This window comes from Muntiacus reevesi, chromosome 2 (assembly GCF_963930625.1).
Source record: "Muntiacus reevesi chromosome 2, mMunRee1.1, whole genome shotgun sequence".
Classification (NCBI taxonomy): domain Eukaryota; kingdom Metazoa; phylum Chordata; class Mammalia; order Artiodactyla; family Cervidae; genus Muntiacus; species Muntiacus reevesi.
The window spans coordinates 216,353,515-216,377,900 of NC_089250.1; the positions used below are offsets into that span (position 1 = coordinate 216,353,515).

The following is a 24,386-nucleotide window of genomic DNA, read 5'->3' on the forward strand; positions in this document are numbered from 1 at the left end:
ATGGCCTCAAAAGTAAAACTCCCCATCTTTTATTTGAGGCTATATCAAAGTGAACGACACACTGACAGCAGTAGTCACAGCACATGGCGGCGCCTCATCACTGAGACCAGCACCTCTCCTGGAGTCTGGCATGTGAGACCTCACACTCGCTTTCCACCTTCAAACAGGGCTGCAGTGGCACAGTCCTGGAGTCAGTCCATCGCAGCCTTCAGGAAGGCAGAGCGACTCTGACCTTGGGCCCCTCTCCGCCACGAAGGTTCATCCATCAAGCTTTCAGGAAAGCTGAGGCAGGCAGCAGATAGTCAGCTTCTGGGCCGCAGCTGGGAGCCGTCTCTGCCCTGCTGGGGAAATGCAAAGCACATGTGCCCTGCACGGCCCCCTCACAACAGCGGCTGGGCTAGGAGACGGTGACCCGGCACTGGCGTCCCACAGGCATTGGGCAACCAGGCAAAGGGGAGACTCCAGATTCCCTTGGTGACTTCTCTGCTGTCAGCAGGAACCCGTGCAGCTTCAGGCATCAGAGTTTGCTCTGGATCCTAAGCCATAAGGGCAAGAGACTACCAGGAAGTTGGTTCTGACAGCTTAACCCCTTCCCCATCTGCAGACTTTCCAGTCTTGGTTCTAAAGCGGGGCGAGCTGTGTCAGAGAAACCACATTCAAGAGAACCCTCACCCACCTTTAGAGACCAAAGCTCACAGGAGGGCCCCTGCACTTGCTCCCTCAGAATGCAGCCATAATGTTACATTCAGACACGTCCAGAATATTGCTGCCAAGATGTTTTCCACGTAATCCATGACATTTCAACCACCTCCTCCTGCTCTGCTGATCTTACGACCGTATGTTTGATGTGAACACTAGTTCCATCTGAGGAGCATGGCCGTCACTCTAACCAGTTGGTTTCTGTGCCATCACAGTGTGGCTGAGAGCACAGCACGCTGGTGAGAGAGACTCTCACTAAGCCTTTTCTTCTGTGCTTTCTGTCCGTTCCCCATCAGTCAGCAGTTATCTCAATTCCCTTCCCGCCACACCAAGCCTAATGACTTGTCCCAACACTAGACACCAACCAAGACCTCACAAAAGAAGATTCAGAATCTCAGAAAAGTAAAAAGGGTAAAAGGGCAAAATAACTGCTGTCTTTTTCCTTTCTGAATTCAAAGTTTACAATGATAATCTGCTAGAACTTATGCTGCTTTTTAGCCCCTGAAATGTAGGTTTAACAAAATTCATTGCAACTAAATGATAAAGTCCATCCTGTTGAATCTGTTATAAAGATATTAAAGTAACATGTTTTCTTTGTTCCAGTCCCATGAACATGGACACATATTCACCCAACTGATCTGTTCCATAGCAAAAGCACTGCTTTATCTGGTCATGTTCAGTTAAGCTCTGGATCCTGCTATTTATTTATAAGATGTACTGGAAAGGAGTTGGAAAAATAACTTCTTAGACAGAAATAGAAAGGATGACAGGACAGAGCAACTGGTTCTCAAGAAAGAGTGGGAACATCTTTCCCATGATCTTTAAAATCAGCCTCAGGCGCCCAGTGGTCCCACAGAATAGAATTTGAGGTTTGGGAATGAATTTAGAGTACATTCGTTCATTGGACACATCCAACAGAGATTACTCAGAAATTACGGTACATCAGACAGTGTGCCTAGAACTAGGGATTGATACAAAAATATATAAAGGATAATTCTTGGCTTCAAGGAGAAAATCTGGTGGAGGAGATGATTATACAAAAAAATTGTGACCAAATACTATTAGGGCATGAAAGAAGGAGCAGTTGAGAGGCCGGATAATGCAAACTCTTTGTTTTAGAGATGTGTTAACTAAACTCTAAGAAGGTTAAGAAATCTGCCCAGGTACACAGTGAGAGACAGACTTGGGTCCAGTACTCGGTGCTTTTGGTCACCTTGCTGATACTAGAGATGAGGACAGATAACCTTTGGCCATCCCTTCCACACTCCAATTTCACTGCTGATTTTGGGGGCTGGGGGGAAATTCTTATCTTCCCTGTTGTCCTGGAGCTCACAGTACACAGGGCCCATGTCTTACTCATTCTTGGCTCACTCAGCATTGTACAAAGCTTTGCCATGGTATGTGATCACTACATGTTTAATAGGATTTGACAGTGGACAAATGAATTTTCTCTTATAACAGAAGTTTTTAACACTACATTTTAACCAACAGCAAAGAAAAGGAAGCTCCAAAACTGAACCAGCAAGGATAAGGTCAACACAAGTGTATGGGAGTTCCACTGACCTCTACTTGGAACTTCAACACACACAGCCCAGCTCAAGTCTATGTCTTCCGACTCACAACTTACTTAACCACTAAAATGCAAATTATTTGGAACTAAGATTTTTTTGGCAGAGATAAGCAGTTTCCTTAGTATCTATCATCTGTTTACAAGGCAGGAGTGGACTTTTCGTAGCTCACCCATGGACTAAGAGCCATACAAGGGACTGGAACTGGCATGGTTCTTCCCGAGAAATGGGAAGAAGGTTTATGATGGAAATTCTTCAGTGAGAGCTGTCTGCTTCAGTGAGAGCCATCTGCTTGTTCTCTTGCAGATCTTCTTTGGATTAAGCTGAAATCCCTAAGAATGAAAAGTAAAGCCCCAGTCCCTAGGCCAGTTTCACTTCCCACCTGCATAAGTCTCTTAAGTAATCTTCCCAAAGCCCAAGACCAGACGACTCAAGGAAATGGACTGGAAGCCAGTGGCACATTAGAAAAAGAGTTTAAATCCCATCCACTTCCCAACATTGTATTGCCAGTATTCTATGGGACACTGGGCTCAGTAAAGTGGAAAACCAGAAATATTGACATTGATACACGGCCAGCCAAAAAAAAAAAAAAAAAAAAACAGAAAAAGAAAAAAGGCATCTACCAGCAAAAGGTGAAATAAAAGCTGGCCACAAGTAGCAGCTTCACAGTTTTTGTACAAATAGAAAATGGTCTGCTAACTCAGTTTTATTGATCTCATGCCAATCCAAGAGTAAAGGGAAGTTAAGTTTTGTCTGATTTGTTTTCAGCTGCTCTCCATCTTTACAGCATGTCTGTGAAAACTAGGTGATGATTCTGGTAGCAAAAGCCCGGAATTCTAAGCTCTTCTAAAATACTGTTACAGAAAGCCCTTTCCAACTGTTTCTTCCCTATCTGTTAAGCACAGGACTGTTTTGCTTGCTGGGAGGACTATTTTAGCTGATTTGGTTCTATTTAAATGAGCAGCTCTTCCTACAGAAGACACACCATCCCTCCACAGTCAGTTCTCTTCAAAGCAGTAGGAGTCCTGTAACTGCACAGTCTCTGGTCCTTCTTATGATCAAGGTCAAGTATTTCTGAGACAAGTAACTTGTGGCTGGGGACTCTCAAACTACACTGAATTGGACTTATTCTCTGGGACAGCTAATGAGCAGCTGGGCAGCAGTTGATTAGCGTCATGTGCCGAGAGAAAGTTAATGCCCCTCTTTGTGGAGAGCAGTCCTCCGCCGGTCCATTGTTCTGTGAGACCAGCTCAGTGGGCTTGGGCCCCTTGCCACAGAAGGCGATTGTTTGTTTTTATTGTTGTTTGTTTTCATTAATCTGCCTAGTTCAGACCTTTCAGGGCGGGTCAAAGTTAGACAAGCGTTAGGAAAGAATGGGTCCTTTTCCACGCCAATCCTTGGCGCACATGAGGCCTTTGCAGTGCTTGGTTCACACACTTAATGCAGAGAAAATGCTGTATGAAGATGTAAAAGGCCTGTGTTGTCAGGCGGGTGGGTGAGCTCTAGAGCACCCAGTCCGCTCCTGCTTCTGCGAGATGGAATGTGACGGCACAAGGAGGCCAATGTGGTCTGCAGAGAACGTCCCCTCAACTTTCCAGTTTAAAAATGTCAAATTGACAGAAAAGGTGAAAGCAGAGAACAACTATTTATCTAAATATTCTTCACTATAATTCACCAATTATTAACATTTTGCCACATTTGCTTTCTCTCTTTCCTTCTCTCTATATATACAAATTTTCTTTTTGGGGGGGTGATTCATGCCCCATCACCTCTGAGTGTAAGAAAGTCTCCAAAAAGTGAAAAAGCAGTAATTGGAGAAAAGCCAAGGGTTATGATCATCAGCAGGGTCCTAGACTAGAACTGCCAATGGTGAGCACAGAGTCCCTGGCCAACACAGAAGCATTCACCTTGATATCTGGATTCTCTTCTCAAGGGTCAGAGGCCTGGTGTGCAGAGGGTTAAGCGAAGTCAGTGCAAAGTCAGTGGCAAAGAAAAACCCTCTGGCCTGCCCACCAGACCTTGAGGAAATGATACTTTTCTGTTTCCCTTTTCCTTTGTCCCACTCCCATGTGGTTTCATCTCATTCCCTGGGAAAGAGATAATGCCACATCCCTTCCTGCCTCTGCTCTGGCAACTTCCTTCCTCACACCATTCCCATGGTGGGGCCCAGGGCAGGCAGGGGAGAGCCGCCACCGCGTTCGAGCAGTTGGGGCCTGAAGCAGGTCAGGGGGCTCTCCAAGGAGGAAATGTTCTGTTTACTGGGAGTGAGGATTATGTCTGGGGGGGGAATGGAGGCCTCTCTCCAGAGGTGCTGCTGTTGCTTTAATTTGCATGATCAGGCGCAGCTGGGGAGAATAATGTACTGACCAACACAGACAGACCATTTACATTTCTGAGACAGACTTTTAAAGAAATTATTAAATACAGCTCCTAACAAAATTCATAATGGCATTTTTCTTTAGGCAAACCCTGGGAGCTCAACTGAGGCAGGCACAGCTTGTTTTTCAGACACTGCTTCCATATGGGCGCCAACCAGTCACAGCCCTGGGGCAGAGGCAAGATGAGCTGAGCGAGCCCCTCTGCGGGGGCACTCTGGGGCCTCCCTGAGACTGAGTCAGGCCAGGCGGGTCCGGACTACCCGCCGGGGCTGAGGGCAGGAGCCTCGCTCACCCTGACTGGTTTGATCCGGGCAGGAGAAGAGCGCCTCTCCCAGAGACAGCGGCCAGTGAGAAGCAAAGCGTGGAGCCTGGAAGACAAATGTGCCCGACTGGGTTGTTCTGGCTAACTGCTGACTCGGGAGTTGGCGTGCTTTTTCAGAACCTCAGCATTCTGCTTTCTTTGACTTCCAGCTTGCTTTTTCTCAGGCAGGTCTCTCTCTCCTCATGAAAATGTCTGAGGATGTCAACATAAAATACGTTTTAAAGTCTTGGCCACCTCCCAGGCTGAGATCAGGTTAGAGTCTCAGGATGTGGGGTATGCTCAGTCAGATCAGGGAGCGCTCACTGAAACGAGTCGTGCCTGTGCTCCCTTCTAGAAATGGGTAGGCACATTAACCACAAGGCTTCAGATGAAACACACATGAGTTAGCTAGCATGTATTTTGCAAAATTACTCCCCCTCCACCCCTCAACTTCTCACCACTACTAAACATGCATGCTAAATTGCAAATGAGAAGGATGTAAACATTGGACAGAGCTTGATTCCCGACACCTCGCAGCTCTGTCCGGAGAGGGGTGTGCTTGACGGTCCTCTCATTGGATGAAGCTGAGTGGTGAAACAGGTTGTTTTCTAGCGCCTGGCGTGCCTGTGGGGTCCCTGACTCCAGAGCACTCACCGCATGGCAGCTGCACAGTCAGTCGCTCACTCACTGGCCAGGGGATCTTCTCTGGCCTCCTAGGAGGCGCTATCCTGCTCACTCAATGGGCAACTCAACATGGCCCAGACCCCAACCTGTCCCCCTCCCAGGGCAGCGCCTGTCTTCAAATAGCCAGGACACACCATCATCCAGAGTTTCCCCATCATCACAGCACCCCTCACAATCCAGGATCCAAAGAGTCCTTGGGAAGCAATTACCTGCACAAGGGTGATCAAAAGAAGGGGGTTGTTTCCAGCCTGAGCCCGAGGTGTCACTTCGCTAAAGCAATGCAATGGATTTCAATAAAGAGGAATATCTGTTACCATGTAGTCTGGTAGAGAAAGCAGAAAACTTTCGTTTTCACTGCACTCAGGAAATGGTTTTCATATATGTTAACCACAACTGGGTAATCTGTATAACCACAACATAGCTCCTCTTTAATAAATGGAAGATTTTTAAGCACTGCATCACTGACCACCAAAAAGAATTCCCACCCTCCATCTCTAAGGCAAGAAAAAATGATAAGGCTAAGTAGAGTCTCTTTCTTTAATCTGCCAGTCAGGGGTTGCTGAAGAAGCTTTTTCATTCAGAAATGTAGACCGTTTCATGAGGCTTCTGTCATCCAGCTCCACTGCTGAATGATGGATGAACCTTGAACAAATCCAGTTTCTCTGCATGCTGGGATCCCCTCAGAGCGTTTATGACCACGATCCACGATGGGTCATAAGGTAAATATACGACTATGGATCATGGCCAATAGGTGTGAAGAAGGAGCTTTAGCGACTGCTGCCTGGGAGATGAAGGTATGCTGAAACAAAGCTGGCCAACCCTGCCTAGCACAGATGGTTCAAGAAAATGAAAACAAATCAAACCAAACATCATTAACTAAAGATGCGAAGGGTGGACTGGACAGTTCTCCAATTCATCCTTGTATATTACTAGCCCTGGGAAACTTGGCATCATTCTCTCCCTGCTGTGAGAGCAAGGCCTCTGTCCTCTGGGTCCTTGTCCTGAAGCCAGGAGCAGCCTGAGAGAGCAGGTGACCCTCTCCTTGGGGGCAAGTGGCTTCATGATGCCCTTCCTGTCACTGTGAGGCCCAGCTGGTAGTTCAGCAAAGACTGCGTGAGCATGTTCACCATTCCTGCTGCCCAGAAGGAAGTCGCTTTGGAGTCAGAGGTACTGACACTGGTGGTCTCATTTGAATGATATTACTAAAACTAAAAGGGCATTCATGCAAAAACACACAAAACAACTCCCCTCCCCCAAACTTACCTAGTTGTCACGAAGAGCTTTTCTCTAAAAGTGAAGATTAAGCTACTGAACTGATTTGTATTCTATTGATAAAAGAATGCTGGAAAAACTGGTGACACATCATTTTTTATTCTCAGTTAATACTTTTAAGAACAGCTTGACTGCAATACAATTCACATACTAAAGAAGTCACTCATTTAAAGTATGCAAGTCAATGGTTCTCAGTGTATTCAGTTGTGCAGCCACTATCACAGTCTAATTTTAGAACATTTTATCATTCTCTCAAAAAAAAAAAAAAAAAAAAACCAACTCCTCCTCATACCCATTCATTAGCAGTCACCCCCATTCCTCCAGCTCCAGGCCAGGAGCTAATCTATGTTCTGTCTCTACAGATCTGCCTGTTCTCCCAGCTATCAATAATATCTGTATTTTACTATTTTTAAAATTTTTATTATTATTACTTTTTGTCATGCCATACACTATGCAGGATCTTAGTTCCTTGACCAGGGATTGAACTCAGGTCCCCTGCAGTGGAAGCATTGAGTCTTAACCGCTGGACCGCCAGGGAAATCCCAGCCAGCTAATAATTTTAAATCGTAAGTTTAAGACTATACAGTTGGTATCTGTTGTAGCTAACTATAAGAAACATTTTTAAAATTTCAACTTGTCCCATATATTGATGGTCATATATATATATATAGATTTCATAAAAGCCACGAAAATCAGCATCTAGACTTCAGACAGGAATACTGGAATATCTGAGCACTGCTTATATACTAAGTCCTGAGGATCATCACCACTACTTTGGAGCTCTGTTTTTAAAGCAGTGAGGTGCAGTGGCTTAGCATTCAGTGCAGAAAACTGCCCCTGCCACTCAAACCTTTTTGTTTGTTTGTTTGTTCTAAAAACCGTTTGGGTGAGAAAATTGATCTGAGCCTCAGATAACTCATTAATGTGTGTGTGCTTGGTCACTCAGTCATGTCTGACTCTGTGACCCCATGGACTGTAGCCCACCAGGCTCCTCTGTCCACGGGGATTCTCCAGGCAAGAATACTAGAGTGGGTAGCCATGCCCTTCTCCAGGGGATCTTCCTGACCCAGGGATCAAACCCAGGTCTCCCGCACTGCAGGCAGACTCTTTACTGACTGAGCCAGCAGGGAAGCCCAAGTATACTGCGGATAATAATAAGCACCTTGTGATGATTAAATGAGGTACTCATCAACCTAGCCCTTGACTGCCTTTGGTGTGCCGGACTCTGTTGGCCACTGGAGATAGAAACACAAATTTCTTAGCCTCATTAAAGTCATTTGCTCAAGACAGAAACGCAAACAAGTTATTAATTAGATTATGAGAAAACTAAGTGCTTTAGGAGCCTAACAGTGTGAGCTGGGGAAGGCTGTAGAGAGGGAGGGGGAGGTATCTGAAATGTGCAGGACGAGAAGGAATTTGCCAAGGAGACAAGGTGGGATAAAGAAGTCAACAAAAAGTAACCTCTGCACCGTATGTGAAAGCACTGAGCAGCACAACGCCTGGCACAGAGCAGAAAAGCAACACTTCTTGTCCTTCCTATTTTTATCCTCTCACTCCCTTAAAAAGATGCTTCTCTGTAATCCACAAACAAATTAAAACCTTGCTGCTGCTAGAGAAAAACTATGGATCTTTAGCAGTTGCTTGTTCTTTTTCTGAAGCTAATTCATCTTTGGCAGCAAAGTATATTTTAAATTTCTCCTGAAAAACTTCAAACCAAGAAAAGTTGATCTCCTTTGATCTAGAACAGTCCCCATGCCTGTAGAAAGGCCCACAATTCCGACTTGTTCGATTGTTAATGTTGGTTGCTTTGGGGGCATCTGGGAGTCTTCCAGCACACAATGTTTGGACAGCTTTTCTTCATGGACACTCACTTCCTGAGTGATTTCATCCAGTCCCAAGGCTTATATACCAGTAAACTGCCTCTGACTCCCAAATGTCTTATTTTCAGCCCAGACCTTGCTCCCTAACTCCAGACTTTCACTAACTTCCCAGCAGACCTCGTCTACAGCAGCTTTCCACACCTTAGCAGAAGGCACGGCACCTGACCAGGTACTCACCTCTCAGACCTGCTCTCCAAGACTAATCCCACACTCACTCCACCACAGGTACACACCCACCTTTGAAGGCCGAGACTCAAGCCATTCCTTCCACCTGAAATACCCTCTTCCAATAGAACATCTTGTTAACTTTCTCACCTCCCTCAAGTCTGTGCCCAGATCTCAACTTCTCAGTGAGACTAACACTTACCATCCTGTTCAACACTCTAACCTTCACCCTCACCTCAAGGTCCTGCTCCCACTACCCTCCTCAGATTTTTCTTTTCTTCTTAACATTCAGCATTTTCTAACACATCACATAATTTATTTATTATGTTTATTGTCCATCTCCCTCTTGGGGTGGAAACTCCACAAAGGCTGGAGCTGATGTCTGTTTCGATCACTCATCTAGCCCAAACACCTGGTACAATGCCTGGCACACGGCAGGCACTTTTAATAAACATTTGTTAGAAGAGTGTATGAAAAAACATATCAACTTGGTACATTATAAACAGATTGCAATAATGATATCTACTAAGGTAACAATTCTTGGTGTTGCCTAATCTCGTAGCTGCTGCGTATTCTTAGCTAGGTTTTCTGCAGGAGAAATTAGCAGTTTAGACATGGGAAAGGCATTTGTTCATTGCAACAGATGGCAGATCCCTCCTTGAATGGCTGTCAGGAGCCTGGAATTTGTCCTAGGCTGGCCTCAGTGTCACTGGATAAGAGCCTGCAGAATGCGTAACAACCCTGCCATAAACTGTAATCTGGTGGCCACAGGCTAAAATATCCTTATTGAAACACAGGTCAGGGACAGCATTAGAGGGAATGCTGGATGAACCTTTGTGTTTTTGGTCTGTGACAAGAGAATTTGCACACACACACAAAAAACTGATATATGCCTTTGTATTTTGTGGTAAATGAAGCGCTGGAACAACCAGGTCAGGAGACAGAAGGAAACACTTATGAGGGTCACAAATGAGTCTTTTTCTCTTGCCACTGTCACTGCAGAGCAAAGCTGCTTTTGTTGGTTTGGTCTTGGGGGCTAGTTTTAAAGTCATATACTCTACTATGTTATGAGCCAGAAGCAATGTCTGAGTCCAGTCTTGAAGCTAAAACCAACACTGGATGGATGTAATTGGAGCAATTAGCTAACTCAATATTCAGTCAACTGAATAACTTCTTGTCAGAAGCTGCCAGAAAGAATTATTCAGGTGTACAGGTTTGCTTGCTACCGGCAGCAAGCTGAGCTGCAGCAAAGACGACCGCTCCCTCCAGCTGCCACAACCAACTATGTCAAGGTAAGAGAATCACGCAGATAGGAGCTTTCTCTCTTGTTCAGTGGCACCTGAGCTGGTGGACACACTGGAAGGGATAAGATGGGAAGAGAAGCTAGAAAAAGAGGCAAAAAGAAGTGGGTTCTTCTCACTGCTGGTGGTCTGGGTGCCTGGTGAAAATAGAAGACCCTAAGAATGTTCAAAGGGGTGGGGGAATGAGGTCATACACAAAAATTGAAGACTTCCAAATGGCTTGAGACTTTTAGAAGCCTGACTGTGGAGAAACGTCCTTACAATTCTGAAGGGAAATCATTTCCCACCTCATGTTATATCCAGAAAACCACTGCTAAAATGTAAAGACAGAACAAAGTCATCTTCAGACATGCTAAGTTTCAAAAATTTATCTCCTGCATAACATTTCCTCAGGATGTTACTGGAGGATGAGCTCTATTAAACGAGGGACTAGAAAGAGTAAGACAAGGAATCCAAGAGTCAGGGGAGCCACACAAACAGGGATGGAAGGCAGGCCCAGAACAACAGCTGCATAGAAAGCCCAGAGAACAGAGTCCAGACCCGAGCAGAAGGATGGAAGACTTCAGAAGGGACTGGGGGTGGGGGTGGTATGGAAACAACACAGTCAAAAAAAGTATTGACAGGGATTTCACAGACCTGTGGGAGAGTTGGAAAAAATGTGACAGGGACACAGAAAACAAACTATGAAAGCAAACTAACAAATAACATGCTGGGAAAGATTGAAGGCGGGAGGAAAACGGGACGACAGAGGATGAGATGGCTGGATGGCATCACTGACTCCATGGACGTGAGCTTGAGCAAGCTCTGGGAGATGGTGAAGGACAGGGTAGCCTGGTGTGCTTCACTCCATGGGGTCGCAGAGTCAGACACGACTGGGTGACTGAACAACAACAACAAATCAGACACAGACATGAAAGGAAACACAAAGCTAGTCCACACCCGGGCTCAGGGGAGGGGTGGTACGAGAGTGTTATTAATGCCTTCTCTTTCAAATCAGGAGCTGGTGTTCCTTAAAGACTAGGATTAACAGTAAGTTAACAAATAATGTCTAAAATCGAAAAAAAAAAAAAAAAAAAACCACCCAATATACTAAACACAGTAGTTTAAATTATGGACAAAATAATACCAGAAGAACTAGCTAAAAGAGTTTAAAGTGGTTGCCTCTGAAAAGCAGGATCCAGAATGGGATCAGGAGACTGCAGAGTGCATTTGGATGTTTCACACTATGCCTCCGTATGACTTTGAGCTGATAACAAATCTGGGTTAATAAATCTTAATGTTCCTTTCAGCAGGAAAAGAAAAGAAAGGAATGTTTCTGAGGAGTCAATCAGTCTATCTCTTCACTGGACAAGCTGGTAAAATGATCTGTTCCCCAGTTAAGTGCACTGCTGAAATGATTAAAGAGATGAAAGCTAGTACACTCTTCCAGCACTTAACAGAAAAGGTTCTGCGGAATCATATTTATTCCTCAGTAGGTTTTGTATGCTGTTAAGTTTTAGAAAGACAAAAATCTTTGAAGGCCGCCCCTTCAGATAGACACTGAGCTGCAGAGTCAAAGTAAATCATGGGAAATGGCTAAAATGGGACGTGCCTCTGTCAAATGAAAATTGGGAAGGGAAGTCCTGGAATGACACTGAGACTGTCATCAAACCAGAAAGTTTGTTTTAAACTGGGGGAGGAAAGTAAAAAGGTGATGAAAGGAAGTCTTTAAAGCTGCACTCCTAATTCACCTGCTGCTTGGGCTGGCCGCCCCCCCACCCCCACCCCCGGAGAAATCACTCCTCCACATTTTCTACTTCAGTGACTGAGACATAGACAAACCAATTTAACTCTGTGAGAGGTCATGAACATTATTAATCATTAATACTCTGCAAGAGCCTCTGTGGAACAGAGATATTGCAGTATCAGTTACTCACGATCACCTGGAAAGGCCACTGACCCCACCCCCTCCCACAGATCCAGGTGCTCCTCTTGAAGCACTGGATCCACTCCAGTTATACCAAGGTTTGCATCTTCCTTTTCCTGTATTAATTAATTCAAACAAAACCCTTTAAAACAATAGACACATGTGAAAAGGAATAGGAAAGAGGACAATAATAAGGACAAACTGTTGCAACAATCAATTCCCTCTGGCTAGCCAATCTTGTCAAGCCTGAAATGCTCTGAAAAACATCTAACTGGACTTTCCAGGGATGCAAACCCCCGAAAAAAGGCTGCTTACTGGCCAGTAGACCTAGCCTGGTGCTGCAAAGCAGAAACCATCAGCTAGAAACGGTGCAGGAGGTGGAGAAAGTTTTCACCAGGACGAAGGAGAGAGAGGGAGAAATGGTCAGGTAAAGCATAGGAAGAAGCCTCTTCCCTCACTTTTTTTTATTATTCCAATAAACTGTCAGAATAAGCTAAAAAAGAAACAAAACGTGGGATAGTTCAAGCACAATCTAAACCCTACCAGATTGAAAAAAAAGTCTGGAGAAAATAAAACTTCCTATTCAGCAGGTCAACCCATGGGCTAAAGGAATGCATATGGAGGGTGTCCACCTATTTCTTAATTATTTTAAAACCTAGGAAAATTCTTAGGATTTCTCCTCTGCTCACTGTTAATTCCTTTTAGTTGTATCTATTAGGCTACGGAGTCCTTTTAATGAGGTTCTAGCTAAACAATCATGTTTTATTTCCAAGATCTAGGAAACAATTCATTCTTTCCCATAAGAGTCTGTTCTTGTTTCATGAATTAACGATTTTCTTTTTATTCCTTGCAGGGTATAAACACATTTCCCTGTAAGTCTCCTTCCTTAGGTTCTATTTACAGCTGCCCCTACAATTAATCTCCCCATCAACACATTCCAGGGACTCAACCAATTCAGCGATCCTCTGGAGCCAGCCATCTCTTTCATGTTGTCTTCCTGTCTTATAAAAGCTGCAACCTGCCCCCTTGCCAGGTTTCAAATACTCTCAGGTCTCTTGATTTACAATGAGACATGAACTATTAGAACATGAAGTATGTATTTTCCAGTGACTTCTTGCTGCTAGGGGTTGGGTGGGGGGAATCTTTATTTGGTTTATGCATATGGTCAAAATACAAAATGATCAAAAAGGGACCAATGAAAAATAATATCCTACCAGCCTCCCAGCCAGAAATTCTTTTTCTCTGAAGCAACCGGTGTTCCCAGTTCCCAGTGTCCTTCCAGAGTGTCTTTGCATGTGCAATCATTGTCAGTCCCCTCGCTATCTTCTCCAGTAGGACCTAATTTCCTATCTGAGAACCTAAATCTCCATATATTTAGTTTTTATTGGGGTCTGGAAAGAGAGCTCTGCCAGTCAGATTTAAAAAATCTGCTTCTTCCTGCCAGAGCTATTTCATGCATATCCAAGCAATATATATTTGTCTATATTCCCTCCCACCCTGCACATGAATTGACTGTAGGCCTCTACACTATTCTGCCCCTGGCATTTTTCCCTGATTTATGTATTCCAGAGATCATTACGCATCAGTACACAGGGTACTTTCTCTTTCTTCTCCAAGCTGCATGCTGTCCTACTGTATGGAAGAACCACAGATTACCAGACAGCCCCTACTTACAGACCTCGATGACAATTGGTTGTCACTACAAACACAGAGGGCCATATCCTGGTCAAAGCGCGGTTCTCAAACTTTGGGATCTCTGCCAATCTGGTGAAAAATAGCATCTCCTTGTTATTCAAATTTGTGTTTCTCTTTTTATTAGGGAAACTCAGCATCTTTTCTAATGTGTAAGAGACATTTACATTTCTGTTCTGCTAAGGGATTTTTTTGGCCCTTTTAAAAACTGGGTGAGCTCTTTCTCGATTCCATCTTTGCGGTAGCGGCAGCAGTGTCCGCGATCTAGTTGCCAACATGCAGCTCTTTGTCCACACCCAGGAGCTACACACTCCTGGCCAGGACACTGTGACTGGCCAGGAGACAATCGCCCAAATCAAGGCTCATGTAGCTTTGTTGGAGGGCATCGCTCCAAAAGATCAAGTCCTGCTCCTGGCTGGCACACCCCTAGAGGATGAGGCTACTCTGGGCCAGTGTGGCGTGGAGGCTCTGAGCATTCTGGAAGTAGCCGACTGCATGCCTGGAGGTAAAGTCCATGGTTCCCTGGCCCATGCTGGGAAAGTGAGAGGTCAGACTCCCAAGGTGGTCAAGCAAGAGAAGCAGCAGAAGACGGGCAGGGCCAAGAGTTGTATGCAGTACAACCGGCGCTTTGTCAATGTTGGGCCCACCTTTGGCAATAAGAAGGGCCCTAATGCCAACTCCTAAGTCCTCTGTAATCTTGGCTTTCTCTAATAAAGCCACTTAACCCAATCAATCATTTTAAAAAAATTAAAAACTGGGTGATTAATATAAATATATTTCTTATTGACTAGCAGAGGCTCTTACTAGGGAAACTTATACCTTGTTTGGATTTGAGTTGCAAATGAGTTTCTCCTAGTTTGTTATTAGTCTTTGTCTTAGGCTTTTCACGGTGTTGTTTTTTTTTTTAATGAATGTATTGGCATTCTTTTAAAAAGGCTTCAAATGATCTAAGTGTCCATTGACAGATGAATGGATAAAGATGTGTGTATACCTTAGTACTTTCGGTAACCTCAATGGCAAATTCAGGAAGGAGGAGGAAAGAATTTGGAAGCAGTGATGGGGTACAAGGAAGACATCTATTTCGCCTCCAGGTCTTGGGAATTGTGAAGCATAGGAGAAAAAGCAGTTCTAGCCTGAGGCTGCTCAGGGGAAGCCATGATTCCAGGGGCCCACTTGGCCCAGTTTCAGTGAAGGCACAAGGTGAAGGGTTTATTCATCAAGGAAGCGGAGTCAGCAGGGGGTCAGGATGTGTCACCCCAAAATATGCCACTTTGACCTTTTGGTTTTTCTGAATTAAAGGTACTTGAGAAACAGCCAGTACAAAAAGAACAGTCTGACCCTCCTTGTCCCCCTAATCAGCAGGTGATAACCCCCCACAGGAAAGGGAGCAGAGGGGTTGAGGGCATCCTTATCACCAGAGAGAGGGAGTCTAGGGCTGAGAATGCCGTATAAACACACTGTGCTACTTCTTAACCAACTCACTACCCTGAGCCCAAACCCCTTTGCTCAACCCTTCACAAATCTATGGTTTCTTTGTCTAAAAGGTATAAAAGCTTCCGGTTTCAGTCACTTCTTTGAGTCTCATATTTTTATGAAGCTCTGGTACATACAAAATTAAATTTATTTTTCTCCTGTTAATCTATCCTATGTCAATTTAATTATTAGCCTAGTGAAAGGATCTAGGAGGAGAGAAGGGAGATCACTGGGTCCCGAGTACGGGCGGGTACGAGAGGCTGGGCAGGGGCGGGGGGAGATGAGCATCTCAAAGACGAGCAGAGACTGGAGACCTGGCCGCGTGGGGGCATCCACGGCAGACGGCAGAGCAGCCTGGACTGCGGACCTCTGGGCCTTTACCTGCGTCTACAGGGGTCAGTGCTGTCAGCAGCAGGCAGCGGCTCAAGTTCAGACTACTGGCCTAAAGCATTTTCTGCTGTGTTTTTCCCCTTTTATTAATGCTTCTGTTTCCCCCTTGAATTTTCCTGGACAGCATCCCTCTGGTAATTCTCTAAAATAGGGATCATGAGTAGGAAATTGAGTTCTTGCAAACTTGACAAATGCCTTCACTGGATCTCAATACCTGGGGGACAGCTTTCCTGGGTATGGACTCTGAGGTCCTACAGTGTTTTCTCTCAGATCTCTGAATATATTGCTTCATTGTTTTCCTGCATCCAGCATTGCCAATAAGACTCTGATACACCAACTTGATTCTAGGCCGAACTGTTTACTCTGTCTCAAAGCTTTTAGGATTTTTCCTTATCTTTAGTCTTTTGAGACTTCCACTGTATGTGTAAAATGTAAGCCCTCTTAATACATTTATAGTGGGCCCTTTCATGCTAAGGATTATTTTCTTGTTTTGGAAACTTTCTTCCATTATGTCTTTGGGTATTTGCTCCCCGTTTATTTTTCCTCTCTTCTCCCAGAACTCATATTCTGTGGACCCTGAAACTTCTGAAATGACTCTTTTTGTTACGTTTACTTTTCTGTCCACCTATTTCTTAATTATTTTAAAACCTAGGAAAATTCTTAGGATTTCTCCTCTGCTCACTGTTAATTCCTTTTAGTTGTATCTATTAGGCTACGGAGTCCTTTTAATGAGGTTCTAGCTAAACAATCATGTTTTATTTCCAAGATCTAGGAAACAATTCATTCTTTCCCATAAGAGTCTGTTCTTGTTTCATGAATTAACAATTTTCTTTTTATTCCTTGCAGGGTATAAACACATTTCCCTGTAAGTCTCCTTCCTTAGGTTCTATTTACAGTAATTGGATTCTCCAATGTTAGCTCTTCAATTTCTTGAGTTTGTAGTTTCTCTCTCATGATGCTGGCTTTCCTGGGGTTTGCTGTTGTGTGTGCTCAAGTGAGGTTCTAGCTCCTCAGTGTGGAAATGCTCCTTCCATTTACTACAGCCAAATCCAGAAATTATGGGGGGATGGGGGAGTGGGACACGCAGAGCTTTTAGATTCTGGTTTCCACCTTTAATATGATTCTATCTGCCTTCTGTCCTTCAGGAATTCCTCAAACTTTTAGACTATCCAGGACATCCTTTCTTCCCAACAGTTAAAGACATATAGCTTTCTGACATATTTAGGAATTTGGGACACATTGGGGCACCTGTGTAGCGGCATGTGTTCAACTTACCATCTTGAGCCATCTTAGCAGTGTCCATTTAGCACTGACCAGATAGAGAGTGTTTAAACACAAACCACTAATACTAAGAACCTTACAGATAAATGCCTTACAGTAGAAGATAGATTCCTTGGAAGTCTCTAAGTGGTACATGGAGAAGACGATAGATCTATTTACTTCTTTTTGCTTACCTCCTTACAAAGCCTATGGCTTTTCATGATTTCTCAGCTACCAGACTTGGGATGCTTCATTTGGACAAACTCTTCTGGCCAATGAAATAATAATTTTAAGTTAATTAACAAGCATTTTGGTTTTCTAAACCAAATGTAAAACACCAGCCTAATGAGTCATCAAACAGTTCATTAGAATCTAATCAACTAATAAAATCACATTTCTAGAACTGCAAAGCTGAGAAATGATCCTATAGCAGAGCTATCTACAACAACCCTGGGGCCTCCTTTAAAAGACAGAACATATGGCCTCCAACTAATAAAATAATATTAAAAAAAAAAAAAAAAAAAGACAGAACATAATCAACAATCAACTGCTAAAAGAAAAAGTAATCTGGGAGAAGAAATAATGTTTGGTTCTGAAAGATAACCAAATTTAAAGGAGCCTATTTTTCCTCTAAAAAGCTGAAGAGAGGATCTGCCTCCTTTAATAAATGCTGGGTTCATAACATTTACTTATAGAAGTAAACTCCCCTTTGCTTTCTCCTATACTGAAATGTTTACACAGAACTCAAATACTTCTGTTGCTCAGTTCAAAGCAGTTTCTAGTCAGAGTAATGGGTGGGGAAAGCCTTCAATAAAACGTCACTGCCAAAAAAAAAAAAAATTAATAAAACGTCACTGCCTTGGGGTAAAATGCAACATGACAAAAACAAGACCAGCTTTATTAAGGTTCTGCAGTAAGAGGAAAATAATTCTTTTAACGCTATTTCTGTCTGCAAGTGAAATGAATGTTCAAGTAAAACATTTTCAGAAATTGAGGCTGCTTTGGTGGACTCGGCTTCTCTGCAGTACAGGTTCTTTTCTTCCTCTTCTGTTTCTCATTTGCCAAGTAAGAGTTAATTCATAAATTAGTGGCATGTTTCAACTCCATAGAAAGCTTCTAAGGAAAGGGTCAATGCAAGGACCAAGATTCTTCATTAACTCATTAACAAGACAGGTCACTGTGGCCTCAGGGTGATTTATCAGCAGGAAAGCCTCAACTGGTAAGGGCTGCTAGTTTCCTGCACATCTCAAAATTCAGAATGGAGAGGTAGACTCCACTGTGAGTCTGTTTCCTGACTTGGAAGGAAAGAAAATATTTTCACGATGACTATTCTTTTCTCAGGCTGGTGTTACATTTGGTCGAAAGGCACAATGGCCAAACATGGGGCTTCTTCTCCCAGAGCACTTTCTAAATGCTTTTCTGTTCCCAGGTAATTATGTTCTAATGGTGCTACGCATAACCTCACTGGGCTTCACCAACGAGGCACAAGTTTTTACATGAATTTTTATGTAAATATTAATAGCTGTAAATTAGGCAAGTTTCAGCAGTAATTGCCGGCCCCTCCACCTGCCACCACAAAGCATCAGCTACAATTCTCCCTGGGGGCTGCTGTTCCTAATTGTGAACTATTGGTCACAGTCCAAAATGGACCCAAATCTATTAGTAACCCTATGGAAACCCAATTGGTTTTGCTATAATGTTCAGAAAGGCTTTCTTCTGTAACACTGAGCTGGCATATACCTTGAGGAGGACAGTCATGAATAATTGAGCAATCATTGCACTGTCAAAAGAAGACAGGGAGTTTCTCTCCAAAATATGTGACTAGTTGGATTAGCAGGGAGCTTAAGGCAAAACTCCAAAGTAAAACCTCTCAGTGGGGGTATTATAAGTAAAGCTCCCATGCACTCGGTGTTGCTGTCTTTTAAGCCTTGAGAAGACTTCTGTGGCCTTACTGCAAACAGCAGGTTGCAACAGGGAAGAGGGAGAGAAAAAAAGGACTTGATTTCTCACCCTCCCTTCCTAGCCCTGAACCAGCAGTCCTGACATACCTTCCACAGCGCCAAGGAAAAGCAGCCACAGCATTTCTGGAGGAAGTAAAGCTGCTGTGTTTTCTCCCCGCCTCTGGGGTTCTGCATCTGCCACCACGTCCAAGGCTCCCTTTCTGTGTTCGGTTTGTTGCTCTTCTCCGGCAGCCTGCTTGGGAGGTAGTGTGGAGCAACTAAGACCTAGCCGCAGGCACTCCTCAGCCTCTCTGAGTGTCCATTCCCATGGTCTCTTTCATTTCTAAAACTCTACTGGCATTTCCTTAACTCCTAATACTTGTAACTCAAGGGGTGTCGAAAGCTGTAGGAACAGAATATCAGTTACATTGTTCCTGGAGACCCCAATCTTCAGCAAAGGTAGAAAAGGCTAACGACGTTATTAAGAGATATCTGCGTAAATTAACTCAAGAGCCTCAGGACAATTGGCTTAAAGTTCTACCCATAGCTTTAAAGAGGGCTCCGACTGCCTCTAAAAAGGAAGGACGGTCCCCCTTTGAATGTATCTATGGAAGACCCTTTTTACACATAGACATTGTTATAGACCCTGAAGTCCTAGAATTAACTAACTATGTGACTCAGCTTTTAGCCTCTCAAGAGGCATTGTGGAAACTCCGGGAGGTGAATCCTGACCCCGCCTCTGAGTCAAACACGCCACTGTCTGAGCCAGGCACAGAAGTCCTGACAAAGATGTTGGGGTCTGGAGGCCAATCTCTCGAGCCCCTCTGGGAAGGCCCTTTCCAGATTATTCTTTCTTCTCCCACAGCTGTCAAGGTGCAAGGAATTGATTCCTGGGTGAAACCACAGTGAAGTTAAAAAGTGGCACCCTGGCCAAAACGAAACAATGTCATTTTATGTCTTCATCCTCTATGCTCTCACTTTTTTTTTTTTTTTTAATGCTCTCACCTTTTACTTTTCAGATGGGCCTGATAATCTATGTGGGCCTGCTTCTGCTGACTCCAAAAGTCCTGAGTCTGCCACCAGACCCTAAAGACAACGCCTTCCTGTCCTGGACTCTTTCCTACGCTGCATTCCACAATCGGTCTAATTGCTGGGTCTGTGGAACACCGCCCCCCCCCAATCAATTGAAGGTATAACATGGTGCGTTTCTCCATTTCAAGAAAAGGACTTTCTTCACTCTGCAAAAACCTTCACCAACAACAATCATATGTGACTCCTCTTCTTGATCTGATGACATCTAACAATCCTAAGATGGACTGATGTAACTATGGACATAATATAACTTTTAATTTTGATTATGTTTTAACTTGGTTTAATGACTATTTTGCTGCATATAAGAAGGTAAATGGGTCTAGATATGGTGGTTTTCTACTTGATATTTATCAAATATGGGATGAGGTCATATGGCTAACTCCTAAAAAGGGACGCCTATTATCTAATGCTCCCATACGCTGGGAACAAATAGAGCCATCTCCAGAAGCTAGCCGACAACTTAATGATAATGACTGGAAACAACTGGGATTTCTTCCCTAAGAAATATGCACTACAATCATTCCTGTATTTTCCAACCCCAGTTCAGGTCCTACTTTTGCCTGGCCAGGCACTCATTGGGATTGGACCCCTCAGTCACGCTGGTTTGCTCCAAACGGGACCTCCTGGATATGTGGCTCTTACCTATGGGTGTGGCTTCCCCCTGGCTGGATAGGGAGTAAACCCTAGGTCTAATTTTTACTCATGGCTTCTGGATCTTCCCCATTGCTCAGACGATAAAGAATCTGCCTACAGTGCAGGAGACCCGGGTTCGATCCCTGGGTCGGAAAGATCCTCTGGAGAAGGGAATGGTAACCCACTCCAGTATTCTTCCCTGGAGAATCCCATGGACAGAGGAGCCTGGTGGGCCACAGTCCATGGGGTCGCAAAGAGTCAGACATAACTAACACTACACTACTACACTAACACCTGTATAGCACACACATTCAAGCTAAACACTTTAATACGCACTTTAAGTGCCTGAATATCACAGGCCACACCAAGGATGTTCCCAGTTGCTGGCATGCTGCCACAAAATTCACTAACAGGACCAATCTGTGGAGTTTGCTACACTAGGGGTTTTATAATCCTCTGTTGACATTAGAATTTATTTTTTACTATAAAATGCAGAGAATAGTGGTGCTTTCTAATCGTTATTGTTGGGAAGAAAATCTTGGAGCTTTGAACAACCGTTACTCACAGTAGTCACAAATTGATGCTGGCACTTCTGTTTTCACTGAGAAAGTCACAATAACAGGAACTTATGTGTACACAACTCTGCTGTGTCTCTGCTTCCTAAAAGCTTTGGCGAAAGAGCGTTTTCTTTACCAGCTGACTCGTTAACAGAAAGGCTGTACAAGTTTGTTTAATTAAACAAGAGGGGCAGGTGATCACTGCTGGCTCATCACTTCCCACCCCCAGGGCTGTCAAAGACATACACAGTAGTTTCTGACTGACTCCTTCGGCTCCTGCCTCCTGCGTATCAGAGTGCCTGTTTCTCTATCTGCACATGAAAGCAGAAGAGGCATTCTTTCTCTAGGCTCTTATTTGGGAGAAGAAGAAAAACTATTTTGAGGTTAGGTGGTTAGGTTAAAGTCAGGAACCTCATCTTGCCTCTGGAAGAATCCTAAGATCAATGATTCTCAATCATGGACAATTTTGCCCCCAGGGAACATTTGGCAATGTGTGGAGACATTCTGGGTGGTCATCACTTGGGGAGACGGAAGAGGTATGACTGGCATCAAGTGGGCAAAGGCTGGGGAAGCTGCCGAACAGCCCGCCATGCACAGGCCAGTGCTCCACGACAAGGGACTATCCAGCCCAAACGTGAGGGGAACAGGGCCTGAGACACCCTGCCTGAGGGGCAATGGCACTCCCGCCACCCCAGGGAGCAGGTCTGCTGCAAGGAGGACAGATGTGTCCCTGACACCGAGTGCTGAGCTCCTTGCAAACAGACAAGATTCAAGGTCTAGTCCATCAGTGAGCATTCCCCACAAGCTCCAACTTCTGGTTGTTCTTAGGAAGATGGGAGACTGGCTTGAAAACTAGAAAAAGTCTCTACACTGAATTCAGACTCTACTGCATGATAATAAATGTTTCCAAATAACATTCTGCAAAACCCTTTCACATTTTAGCTGGTTAGATAACCAAACAAAGGTAGCACTAAATAGTCAGTCTTCTCTGTGTGCACACATTCTGTCTTGTTTCATGGCAGTTCCTTTGTTGAGGATTCTACTTTTGAGCAGTCCTCAAGTAGCCTGGGTACAGCCTGGCTACAATTCCTTCACACTGATGTGTTGATTCCATCTTTCTCCAGCAAAAAACGTGCTGGACCACATCATGTAGATGAGAAGCAAACTCTAATGAAATTGTTCCAAGATGGACAGGAATTTTAGGGAAAATATATGTCTATGATAAAACAGTCTTTAGGGAAGCATGAGCCCCCAGAATACATGAGGAGAGCCTGGGAAGGAGGTCATGACTTCATCACTACTTCAATTATTTTAAAAGCTTCCAAACAGAAACTAAGCAATAAGCTTTGGAACTGCCCTAGCTAGTACACTAAGGAGAATTCTCAAAGGTGGTCTGATGAGCTAAAAATGATCAATATCCTAATATTGACTAACCCTACCCTTTTCTGCTGTACTACTCTAAATCAGTTAATAAATGCAAAATCAGTTCATGCATGGCTAATTTCCTAAGGAGGCAAAGAAAAGGAAATAATTTGGTGGATGATTTGATAACTGTATAGACTGGGCAGCAGACGAGTATGCGACATTTCCTACAGAATTTTTAAAAAGCATTTGCTTAATTATGACATTTCAAGAATCTCAGTAAGAAACAACTTCCTCCTTATCCCCAAATTAAAGCAGCAGGAACGAGTTTAGCACTCTTTAAATAAGAGGGGTAGGACAATTATGGTAAGACAATGTGCTGCAAAAACCCAAGTAACTTAAAACCCAGTGGACCAATTGCTTGGCTGTTGGATGAAACTAACAATTAACTAACTAACCTCCAGTACTAGGGCATAAATTCTGAAGCCAATGAAAAGCTTGCCCTGTCAGCATATACAAGGCTTTGGAGGCCTATACAAGTTATTCACTGCTACACACAAACAGTAAAAAAGGAATCAGGGTGATGACTGCACAAAAATGAGACTGTACTAAATACTATTGATTCGTATGCTTTAAGATGGTTCATTTTATGTTACATGAATTTCATTTACCTCAATAAGGAAACAGAGGAAGTGGGACTTAAACCACAAAATCATGGGAAGAATGCCTATTAGAAAAATACCTATAAAACAACAATATAATTCATAACCAATCAACAGTATTATAGCTCATGTACAGATGTTTTATAGTAGATATATATATATATATTCACATGAGAAGAAAAGCAAAAAAGAAAAGGAAAGCTGAATGAAAGACTACTCAAAATACATTTCTGAACGAAAATAAAGATCTTTAAGAAGAGTCTAGGAACAATATAATTTACAAAGAATGTCCCTAAAAACTGTGAGAGACTTGGTAATAGGAGATTAAAATAATCTGTTCCTACTGTGACTGGTTTGAGGCAGACTAATGTGGAAGTAGGAATATAAGCAACGTGACAGAGTAAATTTTAAAATCTTGGGAACTGCTGATTTTTTGTTGTTGTTGTTGATCTTTTTAAGACACATGTTACTTGGTCCTAAGTTTGTGTCTGGCCGCCATAAGACCTGGTCAAGTAATCAGTGACTGCACTGAAGCTGCACCAGGGAATAATCAAGGCCTTCTTGCAATAAGGTCTGGAGGCTTCTGGGTTTCTACCCAAGAAAGCAGAAATGTTCATTAAGAGAAAATAACAGAACTCAATGACAGTGTGAGCAATACTGAATGACAGGCTCAAATGTAAATTTCAGCATTCATAATCCATCTTCCATGAGGATTTGCCTTGCTTAAATTCTGCAGGACACAGGGCTTACTAGTCTGTCTAGTATTAATAACAGAACAGTGGTGAGATTGTGCTCCGAAAGCTCCTGGTGAAATATAAATTAAATAGCCCAAGAACCAGGAATACTAATTTGCCAGAATTCTCTGGGAGTAAATGATCTACTGCACATAGTAGCACATGGACAGATAGGATGAAGGAAATAAGAATAAACTACAAAATTTCTAGATGCTCTACACTGTGTATACTTGAATCTTCTAAGATAACTCTTAAAAACTTCCACTCAAAAAAAAAAAAAATGCCAACACTCTCTATGAAAGAGAGTCGCATGCCATCCAGACTCTGGAAATAACCCTGCTCCATTCCTCTCCTCTGAGGTCGTATTTTGCTGCCTAATAAAGACCTGAAAATCCAGGCAGTCATCAGGACTTCCCCACCCCACCCCCGAAAAGTGA

General features: G+C 43.5%; 2 protein-coding genes across 2 annotated transcripts in view; one reads left to right on the forward strand and one right to left on the reverse strand.

The window, feature by feature from the left end:
• Window positions 1-24,386, reverse strand: part of CFDP1 (craniofacial development protein 1) — a 97,963-nt gene that overhangs the window by 15,926 nt on the left and 57,651 nt on the right. The window lies entirely within an intron of this gene.
• Window positions 14,120-14,568, forward strand: LOC136158614 (ubiquitin-like FUBI-ribosomal protein eS30 fusion protein). The gene has a single exon (XM_065920426.1). It carries the CDS (start codon window positions 14,123-14,125, stop codon window positions 14,528-14,530), a length of 408 nt encoding a protein of 135 aa, XP_065776498.1. The 5' UTR covers window positions 14,120-14,122; the 3' UTR covers window positions 14,531-14,568.